At 38.6% G+C, this 25,267-nt stretch overlaps 1 protein-coding gene across 1 annotated transcript in view; it reads left to right on the plus strand.

Moving 5' to 3' along the window:
- CFAP161 (cilia and flagella associated protein 161) overlaps nucleotides 1–11,242 on the plus strand; it is a 249,064-nt gene extending 237,822 nt beyond the window's left edge. Inside the window, exon 7 of the mRNA XM_044077943.1 lies at nucleotides 10,935–11,242. Within this exon, the coding sequence (XP_043933878.1) occupies nucleotides 10,935–11,076 (142 nt within the window). The 3' untranslated portion in view covers nucleotides 11,077–11,242. The remainder of the gene's footprint in view (nucleotides 1–10,934) is intronic.
- The last annotated feature ends 14,025 nt before the right edge of the window (nucleotides 11,243–25,267 follow it).

Below are 25,267 nucleotides of genomic sequence, written 5' to 3' on the forward strand. Positions count from 1 at the left end.
TGAGATGTTTTTTCTCATGGAGGGGTTTGGTGGTTGTTTATCTTATATTGTTCTCAGTTATGATCTTGTAATTTACTTTTATTGGGTGTCTATAATCTATTGTAATACTGTTGGAAGAAGAAAGAACAAGTCATTCTCTTCATGTACACACATCTACACATTGTTACGAGTATATGAATATGGATAAAAGCAAAGCTAATATAAATCCAATTGCAAAATGTATATCATTTAATGTAAATGGTTTAAATAATAGCTGCAAAAGGGGAAGTCTTTATAGATATTTAAAGCTATGTGAAGCGCAACTAGTATTTTTACAGGAAACACACCTTACACAGGAAAACATAAATAAAATAAACAATAAAAATTATACAATACTAGTAAGTTCCACCTATAATCAAAAGCGAAGGGGAGTAGCAATTTTGTAGAAAAACGCTACTTTAATGCCTAAAATCATAAACACGTTCCATGACAACTCAGGAATGTTTTGTCTAGTGACAATATCTATCAATGAAATGATATATACATTAGTGAATATTTATTGGATACCAGGACTAGGTGTTAGAGTGGCCAAACAACACTTAGAAGACATTGTACAATATACCAAAGGCAATTTAACCATAGCTGGAGATTTCAATTGCATTATAAAAGAAATTGACACAAATGCTAAAACTACACGTAAGAGATCACCTTTAACAAAGTTGTTATCTGAGTTTGTTGAAACTTTTAATATAGTTGACATAAATGAGTATGCTATCCCAGATTCACTGTTCTTTACACATTTTTCCCATAGACATAATACATACTCTAGAATAGATAGAGTGTACATAACAAAGGATTTAACCTCTAAATTAAATAAAGTCAAGACAATTTCATGTCCATTTTCGGACCATAACACCATAACGTTTGAGATAGACTTATGTTTCAAGAGAAGGATATCAGTAACAAGAATACCATCTTACATAATAAATCTCAAAGATTTTAAGGAATTTTATATTAAAGAGACACAAACATTCCTAGATATCAATCTTACAAAAGATGTATCTGAAATATATATATGGGATGCATTGAAAGCATACCTATATGGAAGAGCGTTGGGATGGTATAAAAATAAACAAAAACAGTGGAATAAGGAATTAATGGAATTACAGTCAAAAGTAGATAATTTAAAGCTTGATATTCAAAATGGAAACACCAACTTAATAAAAGAACTAGAAGATACTAATAAAAAATACTCAGAGACGCTACACCACAAAACAATGATCATCTTAGAAAAAATTAAACTATGTTACTATTCAATGAACCATAAAAACCAACGAAGAATAGCAAATAGGACTAAAAAGATTATTAAAACAAATCAAATCAAGGAAATACATAATATAGAAACCAAAAAGAAAGTATCTGATTTAGAAGGAAATACTAGAATCTTTTAGGCTATTTTTTCATAAACTTAATAATCAAAATGAGAAAACAGAAACACATTCAGTATTGAAAGCTTTTTTCAAAAACAATGTTAAAGTTAGGTTATTAGAGGAGCAGGTACAACTAATAGATAAACAAATAACAATGACAGAACTTAAAGCTGAAGTAAATAAGCTAAAATTAAACAAAGCTCCAGGTATAGATAATATCACCCCAGAAATGTTTAAATTACTATCAAATGAGGCTTTGCTGTTGTTATTGAATGTCTTTACATCAGTTAAAAATGGTAAAGACATTCCTCCTTCTTAGAAGCACACATTAATATCACCAATTCTGAAACAAAATAAAGATCCCAGTGAATGTTCATCATACAGACCCATTTCACTTCTTAATATAGATTATAAAATTTTTATGGCAATACATGCTGCTCGAATAAAACAATTACTACCACTTTTGATAGAGGAGGATCAAACAGGTTTTATAAAAGATAGGAACACTTATGACAACATTAAAAGAATTCTTTCCTTAATTGATTATATAAATGTCACAAAAAACAAAATGAATGTTATTAGCTTAGACATAAATAGCGCATTTGATTCAGTGAACTGGGATTATCTGTGGTTAGTTTTAGAAGAATATGGCTTCTCAAACAACTTCACTTTGTTAATAAAATCATTATATGAAAAATCATTGGCTTATATAAAACTGGGATCTTGTCTGTCTAAATCTATTAAAATAACTAAGGGCACAAAACAAGGTTGCCCTCTTTCTCCGTTATTGTTTGTGCTAGTTATTGAACCCGTAGCAAATAATGTACGTATGGATAAAAATATTGAAGGAATACAACTAGACAACAGCCTAGAGCTTAAAATTCAACTTTTTGCCGATGATATTTTAATTACCTTAAAAAATAATAATAGCAGTTTAAAAGCATTATGGGACTCAATTCAAAAAATTCAAAACTTTTCAAGTCTTAAATTTAATGAGAACAAAACAAATGTATTGCTTATAAATACTAATAAAAAAGATCTAAATAAAAAATACCATACATTTATCTCTACCGATAATATAATTAAATACTTGGGAATTATAATAACTAACAACCTAGATACTACAATTGAAACAAATTATAAAGAGACCTTAAATAATATTAAAAATCTAATACAAAGATGGAATAAATTCTTCTTTTCAATGGAAGAAAGGCTTTATAAAATTAAAATGATCATATTTCCAAAAATTCTTTATGTCATACAAGCTTGTTCTTTGCCACCAGCTAAATCGCACCTAAAACAATTAAATGATTTAATGGTAAAATTCCTATGGTATCCAAAAAAACCAAGGATAGCTATGAAGTATCATCTAGATGATTGGGATATAGGTGGCATAGGTTTACCAGACATAGAAATATATTTGCATTCATCCATTATTAAAACCATATCATTATGGCTAAATACAAAATATACATCAAAATGGAAGCTAGTTCATGAGAGAATCTGGTTAAAATCAGGATTTGTAGTAGCAAATAAGTATACAGATTTCATACCAAACAATTTTCTATGGCTGATGAAGGAATATATGATGATACATAAGAATAAAAATATAAGTTCCAAATACATTACTTATACATTAAAAATTTTCCAAAATCTTATTAATAGCAATCCTGATATTAAAGCATGGTCATTTATTTTATATCCAGTAGCGTACACATAAGGTAATATAATAACATTTAATATGGAAGTAGTCAACATGCTTAAAGAAAAGGGATTAATATATTGGCATCAATTGCTAAACTCTGGAAAACCTCTGACAATAGACCAGATTAAACAGAAATTAAATATGGAAGATAGTTCGTGGTTACATGTACAAGAATTAAGACAGTATATATTAAGCAAACAAGAAACAATGCAACCATCGATAAGACAAAATGTTCCTAACCTTATAGAACATATAATATTACTAACGAATCAACCCATTACTGGAAAGGGATACTTATCTATTTATAAAACAAACAAACAAAATAAAAATGCATAATAATGACAAAATATGGAATTATTATAGATCAGTTAATGGACATGTGCCAAATGACAGAGATAAAAAACTAATTCTTCTCTCTCCAAAGCAGACATCACTTTCATTACATTGGAGACTTTTTACATGGCAATTCATACACAGATCTTATGTAACCCCTCATAAAATGGAACTTATGTTTAAGAAAAATATTGGCTGCTGGAGATGTGATTTATCAATAAAAGCAGACTGGCAACATATGTTCTACGAATGCCATTTGATTAAACCATAGTGGGATAAAAAAAATTATTTTCTGCAAATGGTATTCAATGATAAATTTCAGATTTCCAAATCTATTATTTTGTTTAATGCACCTGTACCCGACTGTGTGCCAAGAACAAAATATGTAATCTTATGGACTCTCCTAGCTATTGCAAGGAAGAACATTACATCAAACTGGAAATCCAAAGCTTCTCCAACTTTTAAGCAATTCATGAATATGGTGTCAGCAGTATCGCAATTGGAAATGAACACTATTAAAGGAAGAACTGAAAGAACTACATCATTATACGTAGCATGGCAAAAAGTAACTGAAATACTGGAGAATAATGACTGCAGCAGATTATAATCAGGAAACAATTGTATAGAAAGTCAATTATATGTCAACAATAGACACCCTTGTAAATACTTTATTTTGGTTTTAATGTTTGATATCTGTTTAGAGGTTTTAGCCTACCTTTTTAAATAATTTGTAAATACTTCATTGTTATAAATAACCTGCATTCATGTTTTCTTGTTTTTGGAAATGAATAAAAATATTTTTAAAAAAAAGAAAATACTATGAGTTGTCACAGAAGGATTTTCCAAAACCCACACCCATTTCTCCTGTCCTGTCTGCTTTAGAAGATGTGTGTGATTTTTGCCTGCAGTTTTCCTGATAGTCACACAGCAGACCATAAAAATGTAGATAGTATGTATAAACTTCCTCAGTCTTTTAAATTGTCTACAGTATTCCCAATCCTAGCTCAGCAGCTGTAACTTTAGTTAATCCGACTATTGCTAAGCACTTCTCTAATTCCAGTCCTAATCTTTCTGATAAGTATGGGAAAATTATTAATATGTATGAGGAACAAGTGTATACTTCATATTTGATATTCAAATTTTTGAATTGTCATGCTCATATGTTAAAATTTGTTGTGAAAAATTGTGAAAGTATGAGAAATGTTTTGTCTGTCGTTTCTCCTTCTGGGAAAAAATTTTAAATAGCTTAGTTTCTTCAGTTTCACATGTCACTACTCATTGTTTGCATCATGTTTATGACCCTGTTGATACTTCTTCCAGGGCTATGACCACTGGTACTGGGCTGCAGAACATCCCAGACGATGTTAATAATGAGATTTTAAATTCTCCCTTGGATAGAGGTTTAGTGCTTGATCCCTCTGCTGAAGATGATCAAAAGTGTGATGAAAGAAGCAACCCAATCCAAGGAATCTCTTAAGATATTTCAGATCTCCTTTTCCAAGCTGTCCAATAGATTTTCTATTTCCTCATCCAGTTTTGGCAAAAACAGATTAAAGAGTCTCATCAAAATCCAGGTAAATAGACATTTAAGAAGAAATGTCAAAGGGCTTCCAAAGAGATGTCTCAAAATTCCCAAAAACAAGGACAGTGTGGTGTGTCTGAGTGACTATTCAAGAGATGCTGTGACCCCCCTCCCACCCGGCCCATTTTTTCTTCCAGAAAGTCTGAATTTCCATTTTTTATTCTGCATCAGATTGCTTCAGAGAAATGGGTTCCAAAAATCATCCATCAAGGTTACAGACAATAAAAGTGGGAATTTCCTCCTTTCCAGGGGTCACTCCTCTTCCCCCAGATCAGGTTCTTTTCTTTCCACCTGTTCTTCTTCACATACCTTTCATCCAGACTTCAGATGTTTCTTACTCTTTTCTGTGTCTGGCTCACATTATCAGTTCTCTGCCTTACCATTTGGACTATCCACTTGCACCAAGAGTGTTCACAAAGTGTCTAGCTCCAGTTACAGTTCATTGTAGGCTACAGAGTATCCATAATTAGATGCAGTGCTTATCTCTGCAGTGTAGTTTTCAAAGTGGCAAGGTTCTATCCCTTGCACAATCTGAGATTCTAGGAGAACATTCAAAAGTCTTTTTTGAGTCCCTCGGACAGGATTGTGTGCCAGGGATGGCAATTGGATACCTCAAATCAAAGAGCTTCTCTTCCACAGGGTAAAATATATCTTTATTTAGATCTATTTCTAAGGTTTTCTACTGACACTTCTGTCACTGCCATGGAATACCTCAGGATTTTGGATCTCATGGAATCAATGATTTTCTTTTGGTGGAGACGACAGATATCCGTGAAGCCAGGTCTCCCCTGATCTTTCCCTGTTCCAAAGCAGTCAGTCACAATAGATGCTTCAGACTTTGCTTGGGGACCAGTTACAGGAGGGATACAATTGCAGGGGTGTGGGACACCAAGGATAGATGCAAATACATAAATATCTAGAAGATGCTTGCCTGATCAGGACACTCAGCTCCCTGAGACATCTCTGGTTCCCAGGACCTCTTCAAGTGGTTTCAGATAATACCACAGTCAAGTGGTACGTCACCAAGCAAGAGGGAACCAGGTTGTACCATCTTTGCAGACTAGCCACATTAGCTTTGGATATAGCTTTGTAGCTACACAGCTAGACTGGTCTAGAGGCCAATCTTCATATAAATGTTCAAGAGATGAAGGCAGTCTTATTAGCACTGCAGGTCCTTCAGGACTGACTTCCTCTGTGGTGGCCGCAATTAATTCAGACAGCATATCAATAGTCTGATATATCAACAAGCAGTGCAGATTCAGGTCATATCCACTGTGCAGAGAAACCAAACAGTGTGGCAGTGAGTGATGTATTCAATGCATTTTCTGGTTGCAGTACATATTCTGAGGCAGATCAGCTGAATTTCAAGCTGGCTCAGCAGATCTATTCTGATGCCTCATGAGTAGTCCCTCAACTCAACACTCACACAACTAGTGTTCCACTACAGAGGCCAGCCTTGCTGCAACCTGTTTGTCTCTTCAACCAATAACAAGTGCAACAGTTACTTTGCCTTTATCCCACCACAGGGAAAGTTACCTAGGGATGCTCTGTTCTGTCAGCCACCTCCCATACTTCTCTCTGTCTTTCCTCATCTTCCATTAATTTCAGAATTCTTGCAGAAAGTTTCTCTGTGCAAGACCTCAGCTATTTTCGTAGCTGCTTTCTGTGTTCCAGGTAATTCTGATTCACTTTGCTATGGCCTTAACTCAAGAAATAGCCATGGCTTCTGGATCCACGACCAACTCTCTTATTCCACCCACTTGATGAGCTTCAGTTAGGCATTCATTACTAAAGTTAACTTCATGGTTTGTTCAGTTCCAGCAATAGCTACTGATCCTGCCTTTTCAGATAGATTAATTCAGATTTTCTCAGCCCTTAAAAAGGAGCTACTCATAAAGTCTACAAGAGCAACTGAGAAAGGTTTACTGTTTTGGGCCTTTAATCAAGGTCAGGATTCTTTCCCCACCACTATAACCTCAAGTTTACACATTTTAATAGATGCTTGACTAAGATTCTAGGTATTCTACAATCAAAGTACAGTTGGCTGCCATCTCCAACTTCCACACATGCTTTCCGTCTTCTTCTCTCATGGCACAAAGAGTATGTCAGGTCTTCCTGAAAGGTGACTTCCTTCTACTTACCCCTGTCTATAACCCCACCCCCAGCGGGACCTAAATTTGTTACTGGGGACATTGACTCAACCCCTCCTCACCCTTTTTTTTTAATCAATTTTTTCCTCAGTCCAAAAATTCATTTTATATTAATTTCTGCTGGAAGGATTTTAGAGTTCCATGACCTGCCCTCCTTGCCTCCTTATCCCCTTATCTTGTTTTTCATAAAGACAGAGTATCACTAAGAACTAATATATCCTGCATGCCAAAAAAAGCTTCAGAGTCCAATCTCAACCAGACAATACACGATCCAGTCTTCTTCCCAAACTACAATCAAGACATATTCTAAATTGTTCATTTAATTTCATTTGCACCCTCTGAATTGTGGTACAGGGTAACCAAAACAACCTTGGCCAGATGGCTTTCAGTTTGCATAACCACTGTGTGGTAATAGAGGAATAAGACCTCACCAAGACACTAATGACCCATTCAAGAAGATCTGTGGCAGCCTCTACTGCCTTTTTCAAGAAATCTTCTGTGGATGGCACTTCTGTAGTAGAAAATTAGTCTGCATTTGCATACCTTTTCTAAACATTATAAGTTAAACATTGTATCCAGGTCTACATCTTCCTTTGGAGCTGCCACCCTCAATAGCATCCTGTCATGATTCCAGTTAGTAAAATCGGTTGCTTGGGATTCCGTTCCATAAGTCAAAGTCAACAGATAAGATGATATAGGATAAAGAAATTATGTACTTAACATGACAGCAGATTCTTGGATTCCCTATTCCAAGCTCTTTGACATCCAACCCATGACCCTACCAGAATGCAATAGTTCTCTTCCCCAGGCAGTCCTAGTAGGTCTATCTTGAAGCTTGTCCACTGTTATTATGTGTTACCTCACTCTCCTTTATCTAGATATTTAGCAGCAAAGTCGATGTGAGAGACGGTGGGGAACAGACACAAAATTGGAGTAGGAAGGAGCTCAGGCTTGAGTGTTCAGTAAAGAAATGCGTTATTGGATCAGATCTACCTGATGGCAAATTCTAATAAACTGAAGAAGGTGGACTAAGGATGAAAAGGATCCATCATTATATTAAGCGTATAACCTACATTTAGCTAGTCTATTGATCATACTTCTCAATCTCTGAGCATTAAAAATCATAATTATGCTTTTAAAAATCATAGGAAAAAATCAGAAGTCAGAAATGAATTTTCATATTTTATGTCAAAATTTCTTCAGTTACTAGACCTAATAACAATGTATGTACTTTGAGCAAGTCTAGTGTCATGAAAAAAATCACTACATCCAGAAGGAGGTAGGCCTAGCCTATGTCTATATCATAGCAATTGAGGGATGTGCATGTCAGGCTTTTTTTTCCAAAATGTTTTTATTCATTTTATACCACAATAACTTAGCAGTATAGTAACAAGAAAAAACAAATAGACTAAATACAATGTCCATAACAACTAAAAAATATATACATAGGAGAACACTTAAAATTTCTCTAACAGATTAGTCAGTTTTGTCAAAGCAATTAAATGATGGGTTGTGTTGTTAGTCCTTGTTTTTATAGTAGAAATCTCATTCTTACAAATGTATTTCACAAGATGAATAAACTCATCTTTAAAGACAGGAGTAGATTGGGATTTCCAGTTTTTATTAACAATTTTCCTTGCTATAGAGAGGATAGACCATAATAAAAATGTTTGATTTTTAGGAGTGACTTCAGGAACAGGAATATTGAAAAGGATAAGGGAGTCAGAAATTGTACAGATGTCATTCCATTCATCTTTCTTGTACATTATTGCTAGTCTATGTGGAAAAACATTTATGTAAAAATGTCCATATGTATACATGCTAGAACAGGGAAGATGTGGATTCCTTCACCGACTGTAAACAAAGTTTTTTATCTTTTTCTGAGAATACTTGTCTATTAATTTCACTTGAATAAGTCCAAAAAGAAACATCTGTTTTGCTAAAATCATTTCTGAGAATTTTATAAATAACAGATATGTATGAAGTCTTCTTGGGTGAGCTATTAATAATTATTGAGATCAAGTCCAAGATTTTTAAGTTACTCTTATTGTATGTCTCTAATAAGGGTACAAGCTTAGTATGTATAAAATCCTTAAAAGTTTGGATGTCCAGCCAATTGCAATTTTGCAAAACTATATCTGCTGATTAAATAGTCTGCAGAACTTATTTTGTAGCTGAGAGAAATTAATTCCAATATAATAGGTCACCCTTCTTAAATTCTAACATTTTCTGAGTATCAAAAGATATCAAACACTCATTTGTGTAAGTAATAGGAAACATAATTATTAATAAATTCTTAATTGATTAGAAAACATAAGTTTTTTAAACAGCAGCAATATTTGGTTTATAAGAGGTGTGAGAACAAGTTTTGACCTTTTATTTTGAATGTATATTTTAAAAGTCATATAAAGATGTTTGTATGTATCCAAGTATATGGTTAAAGCAATGTCCTATTACTATTAAGAAGAAAGGTTTCATGTATTGATTTTCAATATGATGTATAAGAAGTATTATTCCAAAGCAGCACCATGTTAATAAATGTGGAGTTTAAATAAAAATCAATATTTGGAAACCCTATACCTCCTTCATCCCAGCTTGTGGTGTGCCAGAGAAGAGAAATTCTTATTTTTTTGGGATACCAACGGAACATAAGTTATTAATAATAATAAGTTATTAATTTTCTGTTTTGATAATATACCAAATGCTACTTTTGCACCTTTGTGCTCATTTGTTCACTATTTGCCTCATTTTCTGTCTCATTTCCACATCTGGAGAATGTGAAACTAGCATATAAAATTCTTTACGTACAAACTTGCCTTACCAACTGTAATCCACGCAGTCCTGTGTAATTTCATAAAACTACTTTCATTGTGAAAACACACACATAAAAAAGTATAAAGTATTCTGATTATAGACAAAATGCATGATTTACAAATGACAACTTTAATGCATTCAAGAATGTATGATAAATTACCAGTCTTATTGGTTGCCACCTTTTGCAAAATTGAAGGTTTCTATGCAGCATCAACAACGTTGTTGGTTAGGTGACATTTGATGGAATTGTGCAACAACCTCTATAAGTTACTTATTTAAGGAATGCCACTGTAAGAATACTTAGCTTTCAAGACTAAAGCATAGTTTTGAAATATGGATAATAACCTTTCTAGTATGTGTTTGATTCATATAAAATATAACTCACCAATAATTTTACTGAAATCTTCATGTAGACTGAACCTGCATACATATATCACTCACAAGCATCCCACTTAGACTATTTAAACGTCACAGCTTAGTTTCTCACATAATTTGGATTACACTGTCCCACAGTATACTGTATGAAGATCCTGTAGAACTGCACTGAAGACGTACAAAAAAACTGTTTCGCCTTCAAAATTTTGAGGAAGTAAGGAGAGAATGTTACATAACACTGTAAAGGAAGATTTGCTCAGTAAAGTTTGATAAGTAGGATAAAAAGGTTGCTTCACTGCTGAATAGTATGATTTCACAATTGACAGTAGCCAATATCTTTCTGTATGTTGATTGCATACATCAGCCTAGATCACTATATTGTCACAGTTCCACCATTGTAAGCAATTTTATGTCAGCTTGAAGATGAAGCCATCAAGATGTAAGTAATCTAATTTATTATTCATAATGCGATCAGTACAACTGCTTAAAATATTTGCCAGCAAACATCCTGAGAATACAGTAGAAAGTATTTTCTTCCATTAATCAAATGCACTTTCTGTTTTCAGGACTCCTTATGGGAAAGAATACGAAGTTGCTGTTCACACACTCCTAGATTCACATAAAGCTGAGCGAGATGTTAACCACTGGCTTCTAGTTACTGGTAGTCCTTCTGGGGAAACGACTATAGTTAACAAACCTGGATCATAGCATGAAAATTATGTGATGAATATCAAGGAAATAATTACAAAAGTAACAGAAGCGTACAGAAAAAAGAATGATAATAAATATTTTAATGTCTTATGAACCTTCATCGTATTACTGTATTTTTAAAGACCAGCATTACAGACATATAATAAAAACCCAGACTATCTCACAATGTCCCTTTACAGCCTTTATTTCCTGAATTTTTATTTACTTATTTGTTTTGACAGCATAACTAAATCTGCCATGCCAGTGCATTAGAATTCATGAGGACTGAAACAATGTGCATCTAGCATGACTAAAAGGCATACATTTCAGTGACTTTATATTTGTAGCTTCTGCTTCCAGCGTATGAACATAATTCTTAGTTCTTGCTAAGTTTGCAAGCCAAAGATCCTATTTCATTCAGTCCATCCAATCTGACCAATGGGTAGTAAGACGCTAGTAACATGCAGTCTGACCTTGCTTGAGTTCCTTGCATTGAGCTCCTTCAGATATATTTTTACTCCCATAATCCCCCTCTGCACTATCTAATAACAGATCTCATTTGCTGCCATTAGTGTTCAAACAGATTCTCAGTGCATTCCAGCTTAAGTGTTCCATAATTTACTATGATATTGTCAGTTAACTCTATTTTCTTCACAGATTTATATTATTAGTCTAGATACATACTAGTTTATATCTTTTTGTATATATTTCCCCCCTTTTCAGTACTATTAGCAGTATTTTCCCTCAGTTCCTTCATGATGTTTAGGCAGGGCACCTTATAGCTCTCTTCATTCCTTGTTACTGACTTTTAAAAAAGCAACATTCTTATCTAAATTTTTTATTTTTTAGTCTTGTATTATTACAGATTTGATATATTTTTCTAATATTGTTTTTGTTGCCATAAATAAGCCCAATGCACACTTCAGGAGCTGTGGCAAGGGCAGCCTCAAGAACCTGCCCCAGGACATCCATGGGCTCTGTGTGGTGTGCCTGGGACTAGATCATATCTCAACAGATTGCATTATTTGTAAGGCTTTTGGCCTCATTCACTTGCAGATGGAAGAAATAAATTTAATCCTGAAGAGGCTCTTTCCTCCTGATCCTCTCCATTCATTTGACCAGTCAGAGAAAAAGAAAGACAAGTATAAAGAGATAAAGATAAAGATTCCAGAAAAAGAAAATCTGATAATGCAGATTCATCCTCATCCCTGAAAGCCCTGAAGCAGGAGCCAGCACAATCTCCTCCAGCACCTATCTCTGAGAGGGAGTCTTCTCCCTTAGTTCCCCTTTCATTGGAACCAGTTGTCATAGTAGACAAGTCTCCAAGACCAGGTATAAGAATTCATTCTTCTAAATGGAAACTGTCACATTACCTTTAATCAAGACCACCCTTCACTTCTTCACTTTGGTCTTCCATGTCCTTTAGGAGTGCCACAGATGCTGATTGGGACCATGTGATGAGGGCTTTTCTAAAGCACAGATTGACATAGTTGTTATTACATCCCCTCAGTATCAAGTGTGGATTGGATTTGCCTTTTGTCACCTATACTTACTTCTTCCCTGGTCCATATTCTGACATCGGTGGTTTTGGAACTGAGGCATCAACTGCATACCATGTACCCATCACCAACTGATGCACTTACCTTAGTGCCAGCACCTTTACATCTGATTCACTCAACAATGAGACCTTTGACATTGACTGAATCTTGAAGCCAACTGCTCATTCTCAATTCTTTGGCACCATCCTCAGAGCCAACTCACATGGTGCCATTGTCAGTGTCTGAGCCTTGGGCTTCAATGCATTGATTTAATTCTCTTCCTTAAGGCTTTTTTGGTCATTGATGTAGGGATTCTCCTCCTCAGCAGTTGTTTTGTTCACTTCAGTGGGAACAGATATATCTCTGGGTTATTGTTCTCTGATGTCAATGGATCCAGCATCAGCATTCAAGGTGTTGGAGAGGATGACTGCCACTCCATCTAGGGCACTTGCAGAACCTCCAACAATGTCATCTCCAGCCTTTGGCCTCCAACATTCTGCCCTTCAGCTTATTCTTCATATGTCAGTGGGGCAGAGCAGAATGGATAGTCTTCAAGGAACCACTACAGGCTCAGTCCAGGTAATTCCCCCTCCCCTCAAGGATATACCCAGGAAAAGGACATATAAGAAAAGGCACTTAGACTCTCCTGTAGAGTTTTTAACATTAGACACCAGCTTAGATGAATGAGAAGGCTCCCCCCAGTCCTCTGTACAAGATGCCACCTTCAGTGAAATGCTCAAATTGAAATGCCAGAGGGGGTCTCTGCCATCTAACCTCCCCCATATTGAAACAAGGAAGTGCTCTTTGAGACTATTGTACTGCACTGTCTATGTCTTGGGTGGTCCCTCCTGCTGGCTGCTTTATAGATTTGCCCACCAGGAGGGGATGGCAGGAACCATATTTCTCTGAGATTATATCATGAAAAGCTGACACATTTCTTTGTCCTCCTAAGGATATGAAGCTCTAGTACAAAGGGGCCTCCTGTAGACTGTGTGATTGTAGCACCAGCTACCACACAAAAGCTGTTGGATGATGCAGCTGCTGTTCATCAGGCTATAGTGATGGAGAGGATAGGGAAGCTTGCTCACTCTTCAAGTACCATTGCTTTAGAGACATTGAGTTACGCAATACATGTGAATCGCTTCCAAAGAGATTTAGCAGAACATGCTTTAGAATCTTTGCTAAAGCCACCAAACAAAGACTACCATGCTGTCTATTACTGATCTATTCATGCAGATATAATATAATACAGCCAGTAGAGCTGTTGGGGGGTGGACACAGGTATAACCATGAGACCTCATACCAGTCTCAGTCTCTGGGACTTTAATGGATAATTTTAAGGTATACTTCACAAACACAACTATAATGTTTCCACTCTATTCTGATTTATAGTGAGAGACAAGTTACTGAATCAAGAGCAGGAAGATAAAATGATGTCTGCCATAGGTGTCAAATTTGAGATAACTCAAAGATTCTATAATGAGAATCAGAAGGTTTAGAAACAACAGCAGCAGTCCTTTGGCTTCCAGCTCAGAAAGGGGTGTCCATGGCAGAGGATGACTTTTCAATGGACACTGACGTAAAGGTCATGCAGGTCCATAAAATCAGGGATTTGGGGGTCATTTCTGGGCAAACAATCACAACATCCTTGAAGGCTTGCCTGACTTGCTTACCGCCAGAGGCAGTCAGAAGACCACTTATCTTTTCACTCAGTTGCATAGATGGCCATCTTGTAGGACATTTGAGTAAGGCTGATGGTATCTAGAGGCTATATGATACATTTTTCCACAGTCCATCCCATCAACTAAAAGTGGAAAAATGAGAAGTCCTAATTCTCTTAGAGAAAAAGAGCCACCTAAGAGGTCCCACCAAACCAGGTCAGGAACCTGTTTGAGGTTCTTTTTAGTCCTGAAAAAAACAAGGACCTCAGGCCAGTCCTGGATCTCAGGTACCAAACTTTCATGTGAAGAAGACCTCATTAAGAATGGGGACAGTGCAATATATGTTCCCCTACCAGAAGGCAAATAATTAAATTTGCTCAATAGACCTCTAGGATTCTTTATGACAAGATTAAGTTTGCCAAAGCATCCAGACAGTTTCTGCACTTTTGGTTAGGGGACAATCATCCTCAGCACAGAGCCCTGCTCTCCAGTCTTACCACATCCACCCCAAGTTTTCATCAAGTGCATGGCTGTAGTCACTGCCCACCTGAGACTTAGACAACTGGCTCCTTTCTGCTTCAATTAATGAGTCTCTTGTCACAGCCAAAGATTACTCGCTACAGCTCTGCCTTTCCCTAGGTATTTCTGTAAACTATGTAAAGTCAAACATTCAGCCAACTCATGCTATACATTTTATAGACTACCATCTGGAGACCACAAATTTCACTGTCAGACTTCCTTCAACAGAATACAGTCCATCAAAGTAATAATCTGATGTCTATTGAATCAAAGCACTCCAGCTTCTTTAATGGTACTCAGCATTCTAGGGTTGATGGTCTCAAATCTAGTCATTGTTATTCACTCAAATTTTTACATGCAGATACTGCAGTGGATACTCAGTGCTCTGTGGTCACGAATCTCATATCACCTATCAGCCATGATACACATCTCCCATCTGTAGAGGGCTCATCTGAATTGATGGCTGATATCTCCAACAGTTTTTATTGGAAGATCCATTGTTCTTCCCCCACCGTCAGCAACCATCACCATTAAAGAACGGTTGAAGGAAGTTGGAACCAGACAGAAGCCAATATTCTCATAAATATCCTGGAGATGAGGGTGGTTCTCTTTGCCTTGTGGGAATTCCAGGACAACTTTTCTCTGGGAGTGATTTCCATTAAACATACATAATGTCTTTCATATGATTTTTAAACAAGGTAGAAGGAAATAATCTGAACCCTTTGCAGAGAGGTCCAAGAGCCTTGCAATGGGCAACTGCTTTGTATCACCATGTGATAACAACACATATTCCAGGGAGAGCCAACTGTCTAGCAGACAGCCACAGCAGCAGAGGCATTGCTGACTCAACCACTGCCTTGTGCCGATCCAAAGAACTAATGTCTGACCACCTCATCTCTTCAAGTGAAGACCAAAAAAAATCTGCAATCCGGTACCTGGGAAGGAGCCAGTCAGGTCCCATCTCTGTGCCCTGTCCTGACTCTCCTTTGTCATATTTTTGTTAAAAAAAGAAAGAAAAAAAAAAGACGGAATTCTTTTTTTTCTTTAAAATTTTTCTTTTACATTTTAACTATAGCAAACTGCTTGTTACAATGTAGCAAGCAGTTTCTGCAGTTTATACTTTGCAAGGAGCCCTACAGCATTCAAGTTTTAATTAAAAAAATGCTTTCAACTGTAGCAAGCACTTGCTATAATTTAGACCACACAAGATGTAGTACATCACTCAGGTTTGACAACAAATGCAATACTAGCTTTTAAAACCAGTATGCATTAAGAAGAGATTGAGATCGGCTGATTACCCCCCCCCCAAAAAAAAACTTTGCTACCAAGGCAGTTGCCACTTATGTCCCACCATAGCCACACTACTGGTCAGCACATCATCCTAATGCTTCAAGATTGATCTCTCAGTCCCACAGTAGCCCAGCATCTTCAGCTACTGGGGCCATCCTTGCTGTGATCTGTTTGTGTCCTCATCCAACACCAAGTGCAGCAGCTACTTTGCCCTGATCCCTCCAGAGGGACAGTACCATCACAAGAGGCACTTTTGCCTGTCAGTGGCTTCCTGGACTTCTGCACATCTTTCCCCCTGTTTCCTGTACCTCCAGATTTTCACAAAAAGCAGTAGTAGCATGCAAAGGGACAAGTTCCCTTCATTATCCCAGAGAGTGTGGTCCTTTTTCTGTCCATTTAACATAAAGAATCCACTCAAAATGTTTACCAAAGCAAATAAAAACACTTTTCCATATGCACTAGAAGTCAGCATATAGTCCACTTTACTGTGTCTACTCCAGTTGTTTTGCAATTTCTATAAAATATATTTGAGTCTGGCTCCAGTTACTCTGTGATCAAGGTACAACTAGCATCCATTTGTAGCTTTCATAATGGTTTTTACAGCCGTTCACTTGTCTAACATAAACTATGCAAGGACCTTATGAAAGGAGCTTCCCATCTATGTCCTCCAATAAAAGGCCAAACACCTCCAAGGGACCTCCTCAATTTTGTCCTAAAAATTCTGGTAAAAGCCCCTTTTGAACCAACCTCTTCTACACATATAAAATTTCTGTCCTGGACATCTAATTTCTTGGTGGCTGTGATGTTCCCATGCTGGACCAGCAACCAAGGAGCCTGATTCCTCACCACTGACACTGGACAGAGGGACATGCAGTTGGAATACAAATGGATACACTCAATATTTCCAGATGCAGGCCTCTCTGCATCAAGCACAATTTCCCTTAAGAACACACAGGGCACATGCTCAGTCCAGGGTCTGGATCTCTCTGTCTCCCTATAGGTCCCTAGTAAGACTCCCCATTGGTACAGCTGTAGGTTTAGGTTCTCAGACAAGTATCCAAGCCAAGCCGTACAACACCCTCTGTTTAGGCCTAGTGCTTACGCTGTGAGATTTGATTTTTCACGCACACACACGCACACACACGAGCACACACACACACACACACACACACACACACACACACACCTGGAAAAGGCTGGCACACATTTACCTGCTTTGCCCCCTTCTGCCCAGAGTATAAGGTAGTTATTGCCACCACCAGACACCCACAATCAGCTGCTCTAAGGCCCTTAACAAAAGGTGTCCAATCATATTGTGTAATATTAATATTAAGACCAATGGTAGTAGTTGACCAAGAAAGCTAGGCCTTCTGGAATGGCCCACACAGTGTCACTAAATAAATATAAGCACTCTCAAATGTTAAATATTTTCTAAAAAGAACCACAATGAAACATTTAAATATATTTAATAATAAATAATAAAAGAACAAGAAAATACTAAATATATATCTACAGTAAACCACAGAGTTCAAATCACTTGAAATATTAAAAATAACACTGATGAACAGACTCATACAAATAAAGAAAAACAATCTCTAAACTAAGCTTTACTATATTCCTGACGTAATCTTGGAGAATTACTGTTCCCTAATAATTTACTTGATAGAAAAAGGTACAATGAAAAGCATGTGCAGTCTTTCTAGTCAGGTTCCCCAAAACAGAATATTCAATACTCAGATTACTCCCTGTAAAATACAATATCCAAGATGGCTTGCACAATGACTTCATTTGGTCACCTGACTCTAGGTTGTCACAGTATCCCCCTTTGAAGCTGAGACGGAAATTTAGCATAGATGGCTACAATACACATCTACTGTAAATGTTTATGGCAGTGCCTGGGGCTTCCCCTCTTTTTACTGAACTAATGAACAAAGGCTTATCCAGATCCACCATCTCCGGTCCTATTCAGCATTGCAGGGTGCCATTTTAATGGTTTTATAACTTATTGACATTTCTTTTATTTTTCTTAAAGTAAGCTAGCTAGTTAACCTCTGCTGTCCCAGTATCCTCTATTAAAACATGTACATTGAATTCACCTACAGTAATACGTGTACATTTCTTTTAAATCCAGTAGGGTGCACTGTTGATATATTTTAACGCAAGCAAACCTCACAAATATATTTTCAGCACAAGCATCTGTACAAATCAGTTTGATATACAAATGACCTATAATTATTTACAAAATTCCAGCTAGCTGTGCTGGCAGAAATCATACATCCACTGCCCTACTTCTGTCATGGCTGGCAGTACCTCCTATCATCACACTTCTCCCCCTTTGAAGACTCAAGCTAGTTTTTCAAGTGACCCTTGAGAAATGTGCCTATCTGGGAATATGTTACCCCTTTCCGTCCTGTGAGTCTATCTGCATTGGCATTGCTGACACCACTGTAAAATTTGATATGAAGGTAGTTTACCGTAGATAGCTGGAAACACTGTATGCCATGAGACTGAGAAATGAAAGTCTTAATTACCCAAGCTCTTGCTTCAATAGGTGTCAGTCTCTCCCTTATGAACCAAGTCTTGTGCACTGTTCAGCATGAATTCTCCAAACACTGTAGTGCATTAATAAGGTTTTATTAGATGTTCACAATATCTGAAATACTGTCTCCATAATTCAAGTTGCTGTACATCATTCTGATTGTCCTGAACAACGTAAACTGACATAGTCTTCAGATGACCTGTTGTCTGTACTCATGCTCTAGACATCTCTGAAGTAACAGGTCAAATAAACTTACTAACCTTAACTGCCTGCTATCCTGAACACAGCATATTATATTATCTTTTTCAGTAATTTTCCTCTATTGACTATATCCCCCCCATAACCTTGAACCTCAGGCTATCTCTTTTTTTAGCTTAACTTATCTCTTGATTCTTTCCTTGAGAAAAGTACATAACAAGAACTCTTTGCAATCTTCCCTTGACAAACTGTTATTTCAGCAAGGTCAACATTCAGTGGAAGATTCTTTGTTTTTGCTTTCTAAAATGTATGCATATATGAAACACCATTTCCTAGCCTATTTTATTCTTTAGCCTGTCTGTCTGTAAAATAAAAAACCCTGATCTAACACACACTATGGTGTTGTACTGTCATGTTATATGTCTGCAGTCCTAAGCTCCACCTTAATAACTTGGCATTTTGCTTGCTGATTGTATGTAGCTGTGTTAAGGGATTGTGGTCTGTAACTACAGTGAATTTCCTTCCATACAGATAAGGCAGACGTTCCTGCAGTGTCCATACTATGGCTAGACTCCCTTTCTACAGCTGCATAACATTCTTGCCTGAGTTGGAGTCTGTGGCTTAGACATACTACTGTGTGCTCCTCTTCATCTGAGGAAACCTGGCCAAATACAGCCCCCACCCCATGGTTTGAAGCATCCACCTGCACAACAAATTCTCTGCTGTAATCTGGACTGGCTAACACAGGGGGTCTTTCCAAAGCTCCTATAAGCTTCTGGACTGCCTTCTCACATGCTGTGGTCCACACTACTTTATCTGTCCTGTTTTTCTTGTCAGGTCTGTGAGGGGAGCAGCTATTGTACTATAATTGTGGACACACTTTGTATAGTGCCCCCTGTCCCTAAGAATGCCCTCATCTGCTTTTTGGTAACAGGGCCAGGCCATGCCTGAATGGCTTCCATTTTGGCAGGTTATGTCCAGATCTTACCACTCCCCACCCTATGTCCCAGGTAGGAGACCTCTGTCATATCCACCTGACACTTTGGGCTTAATGGTCAACCCTTCCCTTTGCAGTCTGCCCAGCACCTCCCTGACATGCTGAAGCTGCTCTTACCAAGAACAGCTGTAGATGGCAATATCATCCAGGTAAGCAAGGGCATAATCTCCTGCTCCTGCTAGGATATGATCTACCAGCCTCTGGAGCACTTTACATCCCAAAGGGCATGTTCGTGAACTCATACAAGCTGAAAGGACTCACAAAGGCTGACCTCTCGCTAGCATTGGGAGTCAAGGGCACCTGCCAGTAGCCCTTGGTCAGATCAATTATGGTCAGATACTTAGCCCACCCAGCTTCTCTAAGGCTTAATTTGTCCTAGGCATGGGATAGGCATTGGACTCTGTGTGACTATTTAGTCTTCTGTAGTCCACACAGAACCATGTGCTGCCATCCTTGTTTGGTGTCAGCACCATTGGGGAGGCCCAGGGACTGATGGACTCCTAGATTACACCCAGTTTCAACATCTCCTGTATCTCCTCCCTCAGAGTCTGTCTGGCTCACTCAGGCACACTGTAAGGGGCCTGCTTGATAGGTCTTTGGGGTCCTGTATCCACATGGAGCTACACCAGGTGGGTGCACCCTGGTTTCCCAGTGAACATGTCCCCAAACCCTTGTAACACTGCTCAGATTTCTCAAACATGGTTAGGGGATAGCCACTGGGACATTGCTACCCCTTCCATTGGCATGTCAGTCCCAGTCTTTCTTAAGAGATCAGTCACCAGATCCCCCTCAGACTCCTCCTGCCATCCACTGCAACTACTCAATGGCCTCCCTATCATCGTAAGACTTTGGCATGTTAACATGGTACAATTTTTGCCCCTGCCTCCTGCCTAGTAGTTCTACCATGTAGTTAACATCACTGACCTTCCTTACCACTTTGAAGGGTCCCTCCCAAGCTGCCTGTATCTGATTGTGTCTGATAGAAATGAGCACCATAACCTGCTGTCCCACAGCATACTCTCTGGCTCAAGCATTTCTGTCATACCAGACCTTTTTCTGCTGTTGGGCTCCTGCCAAGTTCTCCTGGTCCAAGCCCATGAGCTCCCTAAGTCTTGTCCTGAGGTTTATGCCATATGCTACAAAAAAACTCCATGTGGGATTCACACTCACCCTCCCACTCATCACAAATCAAATCTAGAGGTCCCCTCACCCTAATGCCCATACAGCAATTCAACGGGTAAAAAACCTGTGGATTCTTGGGGTAACTCTGTGTAAGCCAACAACATATGAGGCAAATATTTGTCTCACTGTCTCTTAAACTGGTCTGCAAATGCCCATAGCATAGTCTTTAGTGTAGAGTTTAACCTCTCCATAAGACCATTAGTCTGGAGATGGTAGGGGGTTGCCTTTAGATACTTCACCCCACAGCACTCCCACAGACAAAACACCAGGTCTGACATGAAATTGGCACCTCTGTCAGTCAGTATTTCTTTTGGTTAACCTACCATGCTGCAAATCTCTAGCGAAGCATTTGCCAACTTGTCTGCCTTGATGGAGGTTAGCGCCACTGCCTCATGGTATCTAGTAGTATAATCTAATACCACTAGGATATACTTTTGCCCTGTGGACTTGGGGTACTCAGAGACCCCACAATATCCATAGCTACCCTCTGAAATGGCTCCTCAATCACAGGCAAATGCATCAATGGAGCTTTGACCTTCTCTCTTGCCTTGCTATGTTTTGGCACTGCTCACAGATCCTGCAGTACCTGGTTACATCCTTGGCAATCCCAGGCCAATAAAAGTTATGTGTAATATGTCTCTTGGTACCCTTTATGCCCATATGACCTGCAAAAGGAATGTTATGGGCTGTGGCTGGAAATGTCAGATGACAATCTCTAGTCACTACCAACTGCTGTATTACCTCACCCTCTAGTCCTCCCTCAAGGGTCCACTCTCTATACAGTAACCCTTTGTTCCAGTATTTGAACTCCCCTTTTCCTTGAAAATCAGGCACCTTCCAAGCTACCTTCCTCAAGCCTTGTAATGTAGGGTGTGAGAGTTGAGCCTGTCTCAACTCTCTCTCTCTTTGTAACTTTTTGTAGCTCCCTTTCCACAGGAAGTCCTGTATCTTCTAACAGCAGTGCCTCACTGTCAGCCTGGGTACTACCACTTACCTCTGCTCTTGCAGTCACCCCGTCCAAGGGAACATCACTACATACCTGCAGCCATGACTCATCTTCAGGCTTAGTGCTACAGGGTAGCTCCCTCCCTGAATTCACCACATCATCAGTCCTGGTTTCCTGGATGCAGTCTGTCTGGGTCTCCCCCAGGCTACCAGACCCACATGCCTGTCTCCAAGCATGTCGCAGCATGCACATTAGATATTGCATAATCAAAATCATTCACTATCAAAACATCTGCAGGGATGTCCTCAAACACATCTACCTGCTTGCTTCCTTTCCCACCCTCCCAGTCAAGGTGAACCCTGGCGAAAGGCATTTGGAATGGGATCCCTCCTAAAGCAATGACTCGGTACTTCTCCTCTTTAACCACTACAGGCTTCACAATGGATATATCAGAGGCTATGTCTGTCTTGACAGCGTCCTGTTTTCCATCCGCCAAGATAGGATAGAAATTCTGGTGGTAGTTTGATACCCCTATTGCCTCCAGACAACTTACCGCTGGCATTCTGTTATACCCACTTGCTGGCTCCCCCACCTTTTGTTCCCCACCTTGCCTCCATGGACATTTATATGTTACTTTACCCCACTGCTTACAGTTAAAACATTTAACCCTTGATACTGGCTATGTACCTGAACTCATGGCTTCCCCTGTTACTGGCAGACTCTGTAGGGGCAGTTTAGGCTGCCCACCATGGGTTCCCTTATATCTATGTGCAGCACTGGGTATCCCTTTCCTGTGCAGTGATGCCCTGCTTGCTAAGTAGAGATCCCCTTTTTTCCCCAGCTCATTTCCAGATCTGCTTTCCCTGTCTGCCAACCATATTCTCATGTCCTCAGGCAAAGTGCCAAGGGCTTGTTCCCTCACCAAAAGGTCTGCCAGCCCTTGAAAAGTGGTGACTTGATACCAACTTACCCACCTATGAAAATAAGTGCTTAACTCGGCAATATAATCACACACACTTTCATGTGCCTTGCGTCTATGCTTATGAAACTTTTTTTCTGTAAGCTTCAGGTGTTAATTTAAAACATTCCAATAAACATTTTTAACTGTATCATAGTTTAAGCAATCAGTATCAGACAATTTAGAAACAGCAGTGCATAGGTTCATAGGTGTTTACTAGGCTAACAACCACAAGGGCCTTTTTAAGCCTAGCCATGCATCCCAAATATCTGATAAATTCTGAAACCCTTGATAATTGTAAGCATGGGCCTGGGAGCTGAACCATTTACAGGTTATCTGTGTCCATTACAGACATAGGTGCCAAGCCAGGGATGAATTTCCAGTTTCCCATCCAATTGTTTAACTTGCACTTGAATTGGGTTAGGGAGGGCTCTGCTTTACCATGGAGTAAGGTGGGTCAAGAACCATATCCATAGTCCTTGGTCAACATAGGATCGTAGAAAGTTACTAGACTAATGGCCCTAGGGCCCCTATAAGCCTAGATAAGTTCTACCCTTATTTCCATGATCAGTTGTTAATGGCTGTGTCCAAAAGGGACACAGGTGGAACCCCCCGGGATGAATTTATGGTTAACCATCCAATCATCCAGAGAAGAGGGACAATGCGGTTATGAATTTGACATGAAGTAAGAGTCTGTTCCAAAGGTGTGATAGCCTTTGGGAGACAAATATGTCCCTCTATCAGGTTCTACTAATATCACATACTAGGTTAAGGTCTTTAGAGCGAGTAACCTGTGTACCATTTGACTTGTGGGTATGCAACATTTCCAATAAAGCAGGGTCAGAAATCACCTTATATGCAAGGCAGAGATCACCTTTGAGTAGTCCGTATGAAACAGAATAAAGTGACAGTGATTTTAGACAATCCACATAGGACAGATGTTGAAGACCTTGAATTTTCCCTGTGGGGAACTTTTGTGGTGTCTCCAAGTGCTGCAGGTGCTTGGAAAGGTACATACCAAAAGGGACATTGTACTCAATTATTGGCTTGCTGAGGAAAGAATACAGGGAGGATATAACTTCTTTTTTCCTGGAGGCAATACTTACTTATGAGATGAGCAATATAGAATGCCTTTCTTACCAGTGTGGTGACATGGAAATCAAAGGTAAGATTGCTGTCAACCTGTGTGCCCAAGTTTCTCACAACTAAGCCAGTACTTAGGGTCTTGCTATTGATGTGGTAGTTAGCAAGAACATCTCTCTTACTGAAAGAGATGATAATGCATTTTTTGCACTGAGTTTAAGGCCTTGACTTTGGCATCAATCATTTGTTTGTATAAGATCATCTTGTGGAATGTTGACATCGTTTGGAGATTCTATGACCACTCCCAATTTGCAGTCATCAGCAAACTTTGTTGGCCACAGACCTTTAGTTTTTGCTTCTACTTTGGAGAAATAGATTCCAAACAGTAGAGGTCCCAGGACTGATCCCTGTGGAACACCACTGGTTACAGGTCTGCTGTTGGAGGTAGATTCCCCTATTTTGACTATATGTGTTCTATCAGTGAGCCAGTTAGTGACCCATCTAATGATATAATGGTTAATACTTAGCTGGGTGAGTTTGTCAAGGATGCCTGAGTGGGGGATAGTGGCAAAAGCCTTGGCTAAGTCTAGATAGGCTGTATACTCAGACTTCCCCTAATCCAAGTCCTTGGTGACTGTCTCAAAGAAGCCCACCAGGTTTAACAGGCATGATCTCCCTCTGATAAATCCAAACTAAGTAAGGTCAAGTGTTTGGAAATTACCTATATCTTTGTTGATAATGTCCATGATGATTCACTCCATGGCCTTGCAGATAAGGCTAGTCAGGCTGATAGGCCTATAGTTCCCAGGGTCATTGGACATACCACCTTTGTGCAAGGGAATAATGATGGCTGTTTTCCATTCAGCTGAGATGAAGCCAGTGCTTAGAAAATGACTGAAAAGTGTACCCTATGGTGTTGTTAATTCTTGTTGGAGCCCATGTAGGATGCAGTCTGGGATGTTATCAGATCCCATAAATGCATTTTTGGCTTTAGAGAGGGTGTTTACAGCCTGGTCTTTAGAAATACAAGTTAGAGGACAGGTTGTAGGGATGTCATGGGGTACATGTGGGTGGTGAAGACAGGGGAATGAAATTTTCATAAAACCTATTGGCCAACAGGTTAGCTATGTCCACAGTCTCAGTATATGTGGTTTCATTAACTACCAGCTCAACACAAATCTGGTCTTTCCTTTTAGGTTACAGATGTAACTAAAGAATGCCTTATGGTTGTCCTTAGTTGTGGAAGCTAATTTGGATTCATAGTTTGTTTTGGAGGACTTCACAAGAGTCTTATTTGC

Source organism: Protopterus annectens, chromosome 7.part0 (genome assembly GCF_019279795.1).
Source record: "Protopterus annectens isolate FY-2018-M chromosome 7.part0, PAN1.0, whole genome shotgun sequence".
Taxonomy (NCBI): domain Eukaryota; kingdom Metazoa; phylum Chordata; order Ceratodontiformes; family Protopteridae; genus Protopterus; species Protopterus annectens.